Source organism: Canis aureus, chromosome 21 (genome assembly GCF_053574225.1).
Source record: "Canis aureus isolate CA01 chromosome 21, VMU_Caureus_v.1.0, whole genome shotgun sequence".
Classification (NCBI taxonomy): Eukaryota; Metazoa; Chordata; class Mammalia; order Carnivora; family Canidae; genus Canis; species Canis aureus.
The window spans coordinates 43,730,188-43,743,991 of record NC_135631.1 but is presented as its reverse complement, the minus strand read 5'-3'; the positions used below and the strand labels follow the sequence as shown (position 1 = coordinate 43,743,991).

At 42.7% G+C, this 13,804-nt stretch overlaps 1 protein-coding gene across 20 annotated transcripts in view; it reads left to right on the top strand.

The window, feature by feature from the left end:
• NRCAM (neuronal cell adhesion molecule) overlaps positions 1-9,704 on the top strand; it is a 275,969-nt gene extending 266,265 nt beyond the window's left edge. For all 20 annotated transcript variants that reach the window (XM_077864057.1, XM_077864077.1, XM_077864075.1 and 17 more), the window contains one exon: positions 7,174-9,704. In XM_077864057.1, the coding sequence (XP_077720183.1) occupies positions 7,174-7,411 (238 nt within the window). In that variant the 3' untranslated portion in view covers positions 7,412-9,704. The remainder of the gene's footprint in view (positions 1-7,173) is intronic.
• The last annotated feature ends 4,100 nt before the right edge of the window (positions 9,705-13,804 follow it).

The window sequence follows — 13,804 nt, the reverse complement described above, 5'->3', positions numbered from 1 at the left end:
TGTGAAGCATTTTCACATGGCTGTCTTTAACTCATGCCTTGAGTTTCTCAGAAGAGAAAGACTTTTCTTTGGGCCTATCGAGTACAGATCCATTAGTTCATGTGTGAAGACAAAAGTATTTGTCACACATGCAATCACATTTATGTGGGAGGTGCCGAGGGAAGGTTCTGATGGGTGTCTAAAACTTAAAACACAACCCAGTAATTTTTTTTTACCAAAACTAAAAGTCCATAAAGACAATCAATCCCACAAATGAAATCATTTTCCCAAATATCCAACCACCCTTTGCTACAAATATGGCTTTGTCCTGTGACTCACTGACACTACCTCAGATTTTTTTCTGAGGTAGTGGATCTACCAATCTGTGGATTGTTTTGTACTTAAAAAGAAAAAAAAAAAAAAGACTTTTAGTTTCTTACATGTTCCAATGAATGAGAACAGTTCCTACTGTTGGCTCCAACAGATTTTTTTTTTTTTCAGATATTACATCTAAATGTCATTCTCCTTCCTAAATCACCAGGGTCCCTTCTCTGCTTTGCACCTTTTGGAAGTTTTGAGCTCTGTATTATTTATTGATGCTTACTCTTTTTCATTCTGAAAATAAATCAATATCCGGACCACATACCATAGACAAAATTAGGGCTGTCGCTAAGTGTGAATTAATTCTGTTTATGATTTTGCTCATTCTCCAGCTTGAGGATGAAACAGTTTCTACGTGGTTGGCCCTGAGCCAGAGGATATTCATAGTGCAAAGAGGGATGGAACTTCAGTGGCCAAATTTGATTTTTTTTTTCCATAAGCTGTAACCTTGTGCCCTCACTCCAACCCCCACCCCCAAGCAGTTACCCTCTGGTGGAAGCCTGCAGCTTTGTTTGTTTGTTTCTTTAATTATACAGACAGTAGGATCTGCATCCTTACTAGCATATAGAAAAATCAGAGAAACAATGCAACCAACCGTGTAAGTATTTTTTTTTTTATTATTTAGATCCATTCCTTTAAAAACCAGAATGAACCGAGGTCCTAAAGCCTGTGACCATGATACTTGAACTTATAGTATACAGGGAGGCTATCGGCACGGGAATCTTGTCATTCAAGTGAGCATGGTCCTGTTGCAGGCATGCTCATAAGGCTTGAAGGATGTGAAGATGTGTCATATTTGCTATCTACCTTAGATTTATTCTGCTCACAAACAAACTATTTTTATGTGAACAGTGTGTGTGAACAGTATAATGATGGACATTTAGAGAGAGTGTTGGGGTCATGAAGGTCAAACAAACTGCAGCATGGTTTGGCAGTGGTAGGATGGTGATCACAATAGTGTTAGGCCAAAGGATCATAGATGTATCTGTTGTTGCTGAATTTTAGTCAGTCGACATTCAATGGGTCCCACCAGAATGAAGTGCTACTGAAAAAAACGGTGAACTCCTTAAAATTTATTCTGAGGGTAAGAGAAGGGGCGGGGGGCGGGGGGCGGAAAACATGCTCCAATGCCTTGTGTGACATCATGAAATTCATTCAGAATGAAAATGTTCTGAAGTTAGAATTCTGAAAAATTTCTAAAAAGGCCCACCATCTCTTCCATTGTTATTTTACAATGAATTCATTCATTCAACCAGTATTTATTGAGTGCCTACTGTATGCCAGACTGTGAGGATATTATAAACGATAGAATGTTTTCTCACGAGTTTATAGTCTAGTGAGGGACACAGGGAAGTAAAAGAACAATCAGCATGGTGTAAAAAGTTCTATGAAAGAGATATAACTGAGATGCCAAGGGAGCAGGGGCAGGAAGCCAAAGCCAACTGGGTGTTCTGGAAGAAGGGTGATGTCGGAAGTCTTCCCAGAAGGCGCAGTGCAGGCACTGAGTTTTGGGACTGTGATGTGAACATTTCTTTACACTGCAAAACCATCTTCACTCATGGGTATGAGTAACAAAGACGTATTTTGGAGCTACATGTACTATTTTATGACTTATTTTGAAATTCATTTAACCTTTGTCCTTAACAGTTCTCATAAAATGCGGCTGGATATGTTTAAGCTTTGAATGCTATGTAGCAAAATAAGCATATGACTTTTAAGTCATCCTCTGTATCTTCTAAATTCTTCTCATTTGGGAAACTACTCTTTCACACTTAAACTTGACAAAGCAACTTCCCTTGGCACAATGTCAAGATGGTTTACTATTTCATGATAAAATTCATTTTTGAGTTGAAAAAAGGCAAGTGCATTAAAGAGGACTTCAACACAGACTCGGAACCAGCCATCACCTCAGGAAATGTCTAAGTATGTATGTTACATGGGGTATTTCTGAGAAAAAGTATCTCTCTGAGGTGGGGGCTTGGAGTGGAGAGAAGAGGTGTGATGGTAGATAGATAAGAGCTTCTATATGTTGGGCACAAATCATGTGCCAGACACTGTGCCAGTGCCTTGTGTGATTTTTTTTCCCCATTTGACCAGATACTAACTGGAGTATGACATCACATTGCATCCTTTTAAAAAAAAAAAAAATCAGTCTTAGAAAGATCTTGAGCTACATTTGAACAGATTTTCCTGGAGAGACTCTAGGTGTGGATAGAACACCCCTCTTCCTTCCCTCTCTTCTTTCAAGCACAGCCTACATTGCCATAGATTCTCTCTCATCCACTCTGACCATTAAGCTGGAATGGATGTTGGGTGCATGGGTGCCTCAATAGGTTAAGCATCCAACTCTTGGTTGCTTAGGTCTCAGCTTACGTCTTGATCTCAGAGTGGTGAGTTCAGGCCCCACACTGGGCTTCATGCTAGGCATGGAGACTACTTAAAAAAAAAAAAAAAAAAAAAAAAAGAAGCTGGAATAGATGCTTCTAGGAAGCCCCTTGTTGGCTGGTCATCATTCATAACTGATAGGATTGTGTGTGTAAAAATCTAAATGAATCAGGAAAATATTAGAATTCATAAAAATTTAGTGATGTTGCTTGACACAAAATTAACACAAAGTCAATGATATGTACCAACAAGGAGTTGGAAAATAGGACTTTAAGAGTAATCCCAGCTGTGATGGCATAAAAAATATGATGTAGGAATAAGATCTACCAAATATTTCAGAGCCCTTCGTTTGATTTGTCTACTTTTGCACCAAAACTACACTATCTTAATACTGTGGCTTTTAATAAGTCTTGATATCTGATAAGTCAAATTCCCCAATTTTGTTATTCTTCTTCAAGAATCTTTTAGATATTCCTAGTCCTTTCTAGGAATATGTGGCTGAGAATCAGCTTGCCAAGATCCATGTCAAAACCTGCTGGGTTTTTATTGGAAATAAATTGAATCTAAAGACCAATATGAAGAAGATTAACATACTTATGATATATGAGTCTGCCCATCCACAGTTATGGTGTGTTTCTCCATTTATTTAGCTCTTCTTTAATAACCAAATAGAACTTTCATTTGCTTCATAGAGAACTTAAAATTTTTTATGGTTTTTTGTTCTTATATACTTCAAATTTATAAGATATAATTGTAATCATTTTTTAAGTTTCATTTTCCAATTATTTGCAAGTACAGGAATAAAATGGACTTTTGTGTTAATATAGTATTAAGCAACATTACCCAACTCTCTTCTTATTCTAATGTTTGCCTATTGATTCTTTTGGATACTTTATAAATGTGTAACCATATCAGTTATGAATAAAGACATCTGCTTTCTATTTCTTTTTGCACATGGCTTAGTATGTTCAATGCAGTTTTGGTTAAAAGTGATGATAGTAGGCATCCCTACTGTGATTTCTGATGTGAAACAGAAATCTGTCAACATTCACCATCAGAGATGATGTTTACTGGAAGTTTCTTATGAATACCCTTAACCAGGTCAGTCAAGATATTTCATATCCCTAGAATATTAAAGATTTTGTTATAAATGGATGTTGAATTTTACCATATATCTTTTTCTAAATCAACTAAAATAATCATAACATTTTTTCTTCTGCTAAAGTGAAAAATATGAACTAATGTTTGAATGCTGAAACAAACTTGCATTCCCTGGAATAAACTCAGTGGTCATGATATGGTATGGTATCCTTTTTGTCAGTTGCTAAATTCCCTTTGCTTGTGATGTCCTTGGGATTTTTGCATCTAGGTTCATGAATGAGATTCTCCTGTAATCACACTTTCTCAAAGGGTCCCTGTTGGTTTTAGGTATCAGTGTTATACTAGATTCGTAAAAGGGTTAAAGGAGGGGTTCCTCTGACATCAAATTTAGCATGTCCAAATCTGGACTGCTGATCTTCTACCTCAAACACGCTGCCCTCCACAGTAAGGGTAATTCTGTCCTTTCTGTTGCTCAAACCAAAAGCTTGGGGTTGTCGTCTTCTCTATTATTCCGTGGCCAATCCATCAGAAAAGTCTTCTAGGGCTACTTTCAAAATGTTCATAATCTAACCACTTCGTGTCACCCCAACATTTCACACTTGTCCAGGGGTCACAGTTATCTGAGTCCTGTGTTTCTGCACTAGACCCACTGACTCCCTTCCCTCCCCCAGAACAAGGGTCAGCAAACTTTGTCTATAAAGACTCTACTAGTAACTATTTTAGACTTTGCAGGCCATACAATCTCCACTGCAATTATGCTGTCCTGCTGTTGTAGCGCAGTAGCAGCCACAGACACTGCATAGGGAATGAGCATGGCCCAGTTTTGCTGTAGGTTACCAACTCCTGCCCTCTAGGCTAGACTGTTCTCAACCATGATGACAATAATCCTTTCAAAATGTAAGTCTGTTCCTGTCAGGCATCTGTTGAAAACCTTCCACTGGCTTTCTACCTCACACAGGGCTAAAGACAGAAGCCCTACAGTGTCTCCTGTGGGGCCCTGATCTAGCCCTGCCACCTTCTACTTTAACTCTTCTCTCTCTCCTTCAGTTCCAGCCACACAAGCTCCTCCTCATTTCTAGAACCCACCAGGCTTGCCACCACCACGGGGCATTTGCACTGCTTTGCTTCGCCAGCAGAATGGCTCTCCCTCCAGCTATCCACTTGGCTAAGTCAACTCTTTTAAGTCTTTGCTCAGATGTCCTTTCAAATGAGGCCTTCCCTGGATACCCTGTATCAGCGTCAACCTCTACACCCTCCCCTGACACCTTCCACCCTCTTTACCAAGTTCCATGTTTTCCATGTTTTCCTGGGCATTTATCACCTTCTGACACACTGTGTAACTATTGTTTTAATATGTTGGTTGGTTGTTTTCTGTATTTTCCCCCTATTAGAAGTAAGCTTAATGAATTTGGGGTTTCGGTCTGTTTTGCTTGTTGCTATATCCACAACGACTAGAATGTTATCAGTGTAGGCACTCAATAAACATTTATTAGGTATATGAATGGTTGAATGGATGGATGGATGGATGGATGGATGGATGGATGGATGGATGGTGGGATCAAAGAATTGCCACAGACTAGACTTTCCTGGAGTGTATTCCTTGGAACACTAGTCCTATAAAATAAAATTAGTAAGTGGAATCCAGGTGATGAAAATGTGCTCATTATTGAACACTTCAGTGGAATTAAGGGCCCCACCAAGTCATGAGCAATGTTTTGCAGGAAGTATTCAAGCAAAGCCTAGAGGTTAATGATTAAAGATGTGCTCTTTATCCTCCCAGCAGGTTGGAGATTAGATGCCCCATCCCCTGAAGGGCCCCAAACATAGGTGGCTCCAGGGTCCTGTGATCCCTCCCCAGTTGTTGATTAGCAGTGCTGATCATATTGTGTATTCGGCCTGTGACCGAGAACTTGGGTCTTGTTGCAGCTGGTAATTTCCAAAAGCAGATACCCGTGTCCTGTCAAGCAAGTATTATTTTGCAGTCTGGAGATTTTCTTCCTGGAGAAAAATTGAAAACCCTAGTAGGAATTATTGGCCAAAGAGCCAGGCTATTTGTGAATCTTGACACGTTTGTACCTTGTCTCGAAAAAAATCACTGTCAGAGACAGAGGGAGCAGGAGAAGCCCGGCACAAACTGCCAGGAGAAATACGGCAGCTGACGCAAGCTTTTTTTTGACATTAAGCCTTTCCACTTTTCACTAACACTGCTTATAGTCCTGTTCTGCCTTGCATTTTTGTCCTTTGAAAGGAAATAGAATGCCTTTTTTTTTCTTTATTTTTTTAAACCAAATATTACCTTTGAAAGAGTCGGTCAACCGTGCATTCTAGTGACACAACCACCGTGTAGGCAGATGTTCTAACACATACTCTCCTACGCCCTGATGGCGTGCTTCAAGATTTCATGGAGAAATAAGGGGGGGAAAGCTGAGTTCTATAATGTTTTGAAAATTACGCTCCCCAGATTCCCATCTGACACACAGAGAGGCTACATCCCACACTGGGAGAAGAGAGCACAGAGATAAAATTTGTTCTGACATTTTTTGAATCACTCACGCTCTTTAGAATATATAGACATGCCACTCATAGTACAAATGCAGTGCTTTGAAGTTCAGTTGTGTCTCTTTCCAAATTAATCAGTCCTTACCCATTAACTAAAATTTTGACAGAAAAAAAACCAACATACTGTTTACTATCAGTATAAGGATTTTGCTTTTCTTCTTAGGCTGTTTTCATATGTTTCTTCTGCATCCTTTTAATGGAATTTCTAGGTCTCTTGAAAGGTAAGGTTAAAGTTTACAAGTCTGGCCTGCACTCCGTAACAAAATTATTTGAAAAGCAGGATTTTTGCTTCCTCTTGCTCAGAAAAGAAAACCTCTCATATTTCACACTTAACCAAAATCATTCTCCATTCATATCCAGGGAATCCAAGATCTCACACAGTTTAACATACTAATTTCTCTACTTGCCATAAGCTTTTCCCCTCTTTTGAATTCAAAGTGGAGATGATTTCCCACTTTCCGCAGTTCTTCCTTTTTTAGTGCCTGTGACTATTTTTGAATTGCTTCCAAATCGGAAGTGAGAATCTGTCATTGATACTGACATGTGCAGTGAGAAGCCATCCACCTCCTGAAGACTTCATGATCAAACCATTCCTGCACCTGACTTTCATCCCAACCACATCCTAGTCTTTGGAGTCCACCTGACGATTAGATTTGGCTAGCAAGGCTCCCCACATGCTTTATCGTAACCTGCATGCATGATCGTTAAGAACAAAAAACATTTCCCCTAAATGCCGATCACGACCAAAACATTTTCTCTCTCTTCCAGTGATGCAGAAGACCACAAGCCTTTGAAAAAAGGCAGTCGAACACCTTCAGACAGGACAGTGAAGAAGGAAGATAGTGATGACAGCCTAGTTGACTATGGAGAAGGGGTGAATGGCCAGTTCAATGAAGATGGCTCCTTTATTGGACAATACAGTGGTAAGAAAGAGAAAGAACCAGCTGAAGGAAACGAAAGCTCGGAGGCACCTTCTCCTGTCAATGCCATGAATTCCTTTGTTTGATCTGTAAGCTCTTGGCCGATATCCCATCTCTCTAGAACTTTCATCTTCAGCACTTGTTTGTCTGCCTTCTCATACTAGGCACACAGAGACAGAAAGTATGGGTTCTGCTGTATGTTAATATTATGAGAGCAGTTTCAAACAAGGACGTGACTCGGTCCAATGATTTGTTAATGTGAACTGCAGTGCAAAGTACATCCTTTTTCATCCAAAATAGGTATTCTTGTTCAGAACTGATAAAAAAAAAATTACAGCATCATCAACTGATCACCTTATTTGCTCTTCAGGATACAGTTCAATGTGATGCATGAAAAATGCTACACACGTAAAGGAATACCTGTGTACCTTATTAAAACCTGGTTTGATAACTTTGTTTATACTGTCCTCAGCTGAACCCCTGAAATGCGAATTCCGTTTTCATTGTCAAGAGTGTTACCGTAGTATTCTCTAGAACTCCAATGTCTTTGTGGACATTGTTGTGAAATTGGTGACTATGTCTAGCTGTCATTAGTCTTTTTGGGAGACTGTTAGCAACAGTATGTACAGGATATCCTTGCTGTATGAGTTCACGATGACCGTCGCATTTGCTGATGCTTACTGAGACTCTGTGACCGGCCTCTGCCCCTGTTACTCCGTAGCCTTCTTAATCCTCCGGGTATTACCGCAGTACAGTGTTCTACTTCTTACATCATCTCTATGTTCAGTTGTTTTTAGGCATAAACAGTGTGTGTTGCAATGCATTTGGGCACGTATGCCAGACCGAAAGAATCGAAAACCAATCACTCCACTTCAGTTTCAGATATTATTCCAGAAAGCACAGGGCAAGACACATGCAGTGCCTTCAGACAATAAGCATTCCATAACACGCTGCCTTCCGTATCCGTCGGCACGGTTGACTCGGAATCCTAGCTTACTGTCATTGTCCAAAAGTAACTCTTAAAAAGCAGAGATCACAGAAATGGCCAATGCTGAAAGAAAGAAAGCATGAAAATAAAATTAATCAGACAGTTTATTGTAAGGAGCATTGCCCCTATAAAAAGAAAAAGCCTTAGCGGCACCTGGAGCGCATGCTGGATTTGTGGTCTTTTGTGGTTTCTATTAAAACAAGCCAATCAGGTCAGAAGGCTGTTGATTTGGTAGGGAATTTTTGGAAAAAAAAAAACTAAAAAGCAGTAGTTCCCAAACCGGAAGCATACAACAGCATGCTGACAGGAATGCTTTTCTCCAGGCCTTTTTGCTAGGTGGCAGCTTTTGAAACTCTCTGCTGCGTTACAGTGTGTATGCAAATAGCTAGGGACACATTTCCGAAAATCAGAAATCTGACAAGTGCTAACAAGGCCAACAGTCAAAGGGATCACACCTGCAGTTTCAAAAATAAAAATACATATCTTACCGTATTCAGCAACGATCTCTATAAATGGCTTACCTCCAAATATGAAATCCTCTAACAACCTATGGTTGAAGGAATGCTCAGTTTCATTTGCCAATAAATTGGTTTCTCATAACTTGCATCAAGTTTAATTTTAAGTAAAGCTTTTTATATGTAGATATTTTGTTGAATTTGTAAATACACTGAAAGTGTAGATGCTATATGCTTAGAGGTGGTCGATACCAATAAACATGCAACCAATGTTGACATGTGCTGTATAAGGAGTCAGCTGAAGTCGTACAGTGCATGGGATTGGAAAGCATTTACTTAAATACCTTTTGGGTTTTTATTTTCCCTTTTTTTTTGCTGTGAAACTGAAATAGTGAGCTCTTCTACATATCGACAGCAGGTTTCTAGATGAAATCTTCAGAGCTTTGCCCATGGGGCTCAGTAGGCATCTTGGCTACATGTCGGTAAAGCACAGTGTGAAATCCTCCCAGGTAAAGATTGGCCTCGCCATTTCCACCGCTCCATATTCCCTTCTCACAGACCAACCGTTCTAATGGAAATACAGAAAGACAAAACAGGTTTGCCTTGACAGCACAAAGATAAAAGTGACTCTAAGTTTGCCGATGTTTGGGGGAGGGGGGTTTGGGGAAACAATAGTTTTTGTTCTTCCATAACGGTAGACGCTAAAGTTATCTGTGCATGAAGGGGTCACTTCTGTAATAGTGCAACAGATTTTGTATTAAAAATTAAATGTGGTTTTAAAAGTCCCTCTCTCTTTTGTAAGAAGTCATGTTCCCAGTGGAGTGTGAATGTTTAAGTAACGGTGTATTGTAAGAGTACAGGCAGAGATGACTGGATTTCCATCCAAAAAAAAAAAAAATTGCTATTAAACAGTCTCGATCTCTTTGTGATCTTGAACTTTCTCAAGCATCTATTTCCTAACGTTTTCAAATAGTGCAAACTTTTGGGGGTTTTTTGCCTTTGGAAGGCTGTTACGTGCAGAAAAAACTCCACACAAAACCGAACATGGAAGACTACAGAGCTATTCAAATAGGAGCAGGCCAAGAAACTTCTAGTGCAGAGCAGGTGGCGATACAGCCAGCCTTCAGAGAAACAGTCGGAGAAACTGGGTGCTGCTTCCTCTGCTGAAGGCCGACCTCTCCGCGGGCTTGAATCCCCCGTGCCTGCTGTCAGCCTGTCGTCGTCTTGCCTGGACCCTCCACCCTCCTCGGCCTGTCATCCTCTTGCCTGTGCCCTCCACCCTCCTCGGCCACGGGCAACTTGGGTTCCATCACCTCTCCCACCTGGAGAAGTGGTTTGGGCGTTTGCAAGTAGTGTGGGTGTGTCACACACTCCCTCCTCTCCAGCCCTGTTCTCACTGTCTCACACCTGTCCATCTCTGCAAATAGCCAAGGCCTGGTTTGTTCCTCTGTTTTACCACCTGCTCTCATTCACCTGTCCCCCAGGGCCCAGCTTTCTACACAGGAGACCTGCTGGCACAGAGCTGCCCCTCCCTGTAGTCCTTTGGACAACAGCATGTTGCACAAGTCAACTGTAAAATGCTGTAGAGATCTTAGCATTTCCATCCCAGAGAGCGCTCGCTCTGAACACCAAGTCAGGACCTCCACTCCACACTGCGTACCAGATTCACAGCCCTTACCCGCAGGCCACACCACTAGTCACAGCTGTGTAGCAAGGAGGGGCTGGCACCCTGGAGCCTGACCACAAAAGGCATTGGTCCACTGGGGCCTTCCTGTCTGGACAGGTTATTATAATGGCCCTGATCGCCTCTGAGTGTCTGATTTTGGGAATGGCTTGGGGAGGCAAGGGAGAGAAATACAAAGAATTCTCCCGCAGGCTAAGCAAATCTCTCCCTCTCATGGGATTTTTCGACAAGCTACCACCAGAGGGCCCCCGTGCCTTATTCCGTACAAAAGGAATTGCTGGAAAATGAAGGCCCTGGAGAAATAGCAAACCCCCTTTAATAATCAGACCGTGGTCTGGTGGTGCAGAAAATGATTGCCTGCTGTGGCCCGAGAAAATGGGATTCGCAACTTTCTGTGACCAGTTCCCACCTCCCCGGGAGTTAGTATGTGTCACTGGCCTGGTTCATCTTCCTCTTACTGATGACAGCGATGGCTGGTGGTGGGTCAGCTGGGGGAGGAGGAGGAGCATGCCCCCGCCCCGGCTCCCACAGGGGACCCCATCACGGCCACAGGCTGCTGCGGGGAGGATGGGGGTGTGTCCTGAAAATGGTTTTCCCCTCTCCCTCCAGAGTGTGTCATTTTGTCTGCCTCCAGTGGTTCGATATTTTTGAGTGGATAGCACCAAAAAGAGCACAGTTTAAGGACAGCTTTGATTTTTCATTAAAAAAAAAACAAAAACAAAAACAGTAGAGGGAGAGAATACAACCAGAGTATTGATGGTAAACAAATAAAGAGTTTTCAGGTTGAGCTAGAAAGAGACCAGGACTGACAGTCCAACTCTGCCATCAACTGTGAGTGTGCATAAGTGAAACCACCCCCCAACCAATCTCCCACCTCTCCAGATCTCTGTTTCTCCGATTTTAAAATGACAGAAAGCAGATGATTCCTAGTATCCTTTTCTGTTTAAATCCTATGGTTCCCAATTAACCCCCACCCCCCAAAAAAAGAATTTTCTAGCACTCACTACAGCCAGGTATTTTGCTAAGTGGGAAGGGTACAAGATGAGCAAAACCAGATGTGGTTCCTGCTCTCATGGCACTTGGAGCCTGATGTGAGAAGACACATTTAACCAAATACCACCCAAATGAGTGTAATTCCAAGCCAAGAGGAGCGCCATGAAAAGAAGGCCCGTGTTGCATGACGGCGAGCGGTGGGGAGGGCTGACGGGTGCAGAGTGGTCAGGAAGTCCTCCTAAGGAGGTGGGAGCTGGGTGCTGGGCACAGGAGGGTTGGAAGAGAAGCAGCCAGGACACATGGCTGCACAGCAAAGACCAGCGTACCTGGAGCAGATGCGGGCCCAGGCCAAGCTGCATCCCAAGGACCACAGAACAGGTTTTCATATTTATTCCAAGAGAGGTGTAAAGTGTGAGCCAATTGACGAGGTTGAGGTAAAGGGTTGTATGATTAGATTTGTATTGGGGTTGGAGGCAGAATGGGATGGGCTGGAGGAGGAGAGCCCGAGAGACTGACAAGCCACTGAGAAGCTTCGTGGTAGTTGAGACAACAGGTGATGGGGGTTGGATCTGGATTATCCCCGCTGGAGATGGGGAGAAGTGGGTGGGTCCCAAAGCTATTTAGGAAGAAAATAGATGGGATGTGGGAGGTTGAGGAAGAGGGAGGTGTCACAGAGGGCTCTTCGGGGTCTGACTTGTCTCACCAGACGTGAAGTTCATTGAGGTGGGAACATCAGGAACGAACCAGATTTGGAGGTCAGGCATGAGTTCAAGTTAATAAATGAGTTTGAGGAACTTCTGGGACATCCAGGTGGAAATGACTAGTAGAAATTGGATATGTGGGCTTAGTGCTCAAAAGAAATTTCTAAGATGAGGAGTAGTGACCACAGCCATGAGGCAGGGATGAGATTGCGTCGGGAGATACGATGAGGCTAAGGATTTCACCCTATTCAGAAACCCCCATGTACAACGGGCAGGAAGAGGCAGGTGGACCTCTGAAGCAGACTGGGAAGCAGGAGCCAGAGAAGTGGGGAAGGATAAGGAGAGTGCGCTGTCTTGGAACCTGGTGGGAGAGACCATTTCAAGAACACGGTCACATAATTCAGAAAAATCAGACAAAATGAAGATTGGGAAACACTTCTTGGAGGGCATGGGACATCTGAGGCATTAGTAAAAGGTGTCGTGTGGATGCATCAGATTGAGGTGAGTGAGTAGGAAGGAGGGAGATACACACGGGGACAGCCACTCGTCCCTGGGCTCAGTTCCTTGGCATCTCCGCCTGCATATCATATAACCTAAGCATCCCACAACCTCCCCCGCAGCCCAGGGTCCCTCTACTTTCTCTCAATCCTTCCGCTTATTCTTTTTCCATCTCTTTCCAGCTTGGATTTTAAGGCCCATTCTTTTCTAAACACCCCTGCTTTACCCCAAAGCCCTTTACCCCTTCTGTCTTTTCTAAATACCAGTGGAACTATCTACCGTGTTACTCAGGATGCAGTCCTCCATCTGCTCTCTCCTGCCTGTCCCCAGGGGCTGAGAAATAGAGGTCAGTGTCCCTGTAGAAACAGAAGGACCTTCGGTGGCTCCATTCTCCACCCTGCCCAGTGGACCTGCTTATTTTGCTCAGGTGAACATAGACTTTCACACTCAACGAGGACTGTTTCAAACCCTCTCCCCACTCCTCTCCCCAGCCTCACACATCACTCTCTAGGGAATGACCTTACATCACATTGACTAAGAAAAAGAAAAAACAGAGATGGGAATTCCCTCATCTTCCTGCTAGCAAACCAAATGCCCAAATGCCTGCCTCAGTGTGCTGCTCTCCCTCCTGTTAAAACAGAGGAGCCTTCCCCCTACCTCCGTCTGGGAACCTCCCTCCTCCCTACTGGATTCTCATCCAGCAGCTCTCCCTTCTCATACACAGACGTTTGAACCCTTGGGTTCACCACCCATATGCTACCTTCAATTACCCTTTACTCTCCTCCATGGTCAAAAAGGCTGAAAAAGTTGAAATAACACCAGGAGGATGATCACAGCAGCTACCATTCGCCACAGAGTGCATTCTTTGTTCTTCTAGAGCCGTAAAACGTCCTCAATCACTTTGCCCTATGTCACTCTGCCCTATGGACAGTCTTACTTCAGCTATAGCTTTTACACTGTTAGTGAATGTCTCAATATTTTTTTAAAATTAATTAATTACTTTAAGAGAGAATGAGAGAGACTGGGGAGGGGATTTCAAGCAGACTCCCCGCTGAGCACAAGGCCTAAAGCCGGGCTCAATCCAGCGACCCTGAGATCATGATCTGAGCTGAAACCAAGAATTTGACACTTAACCAACTGCGCCACCCAAATGCTCTTTT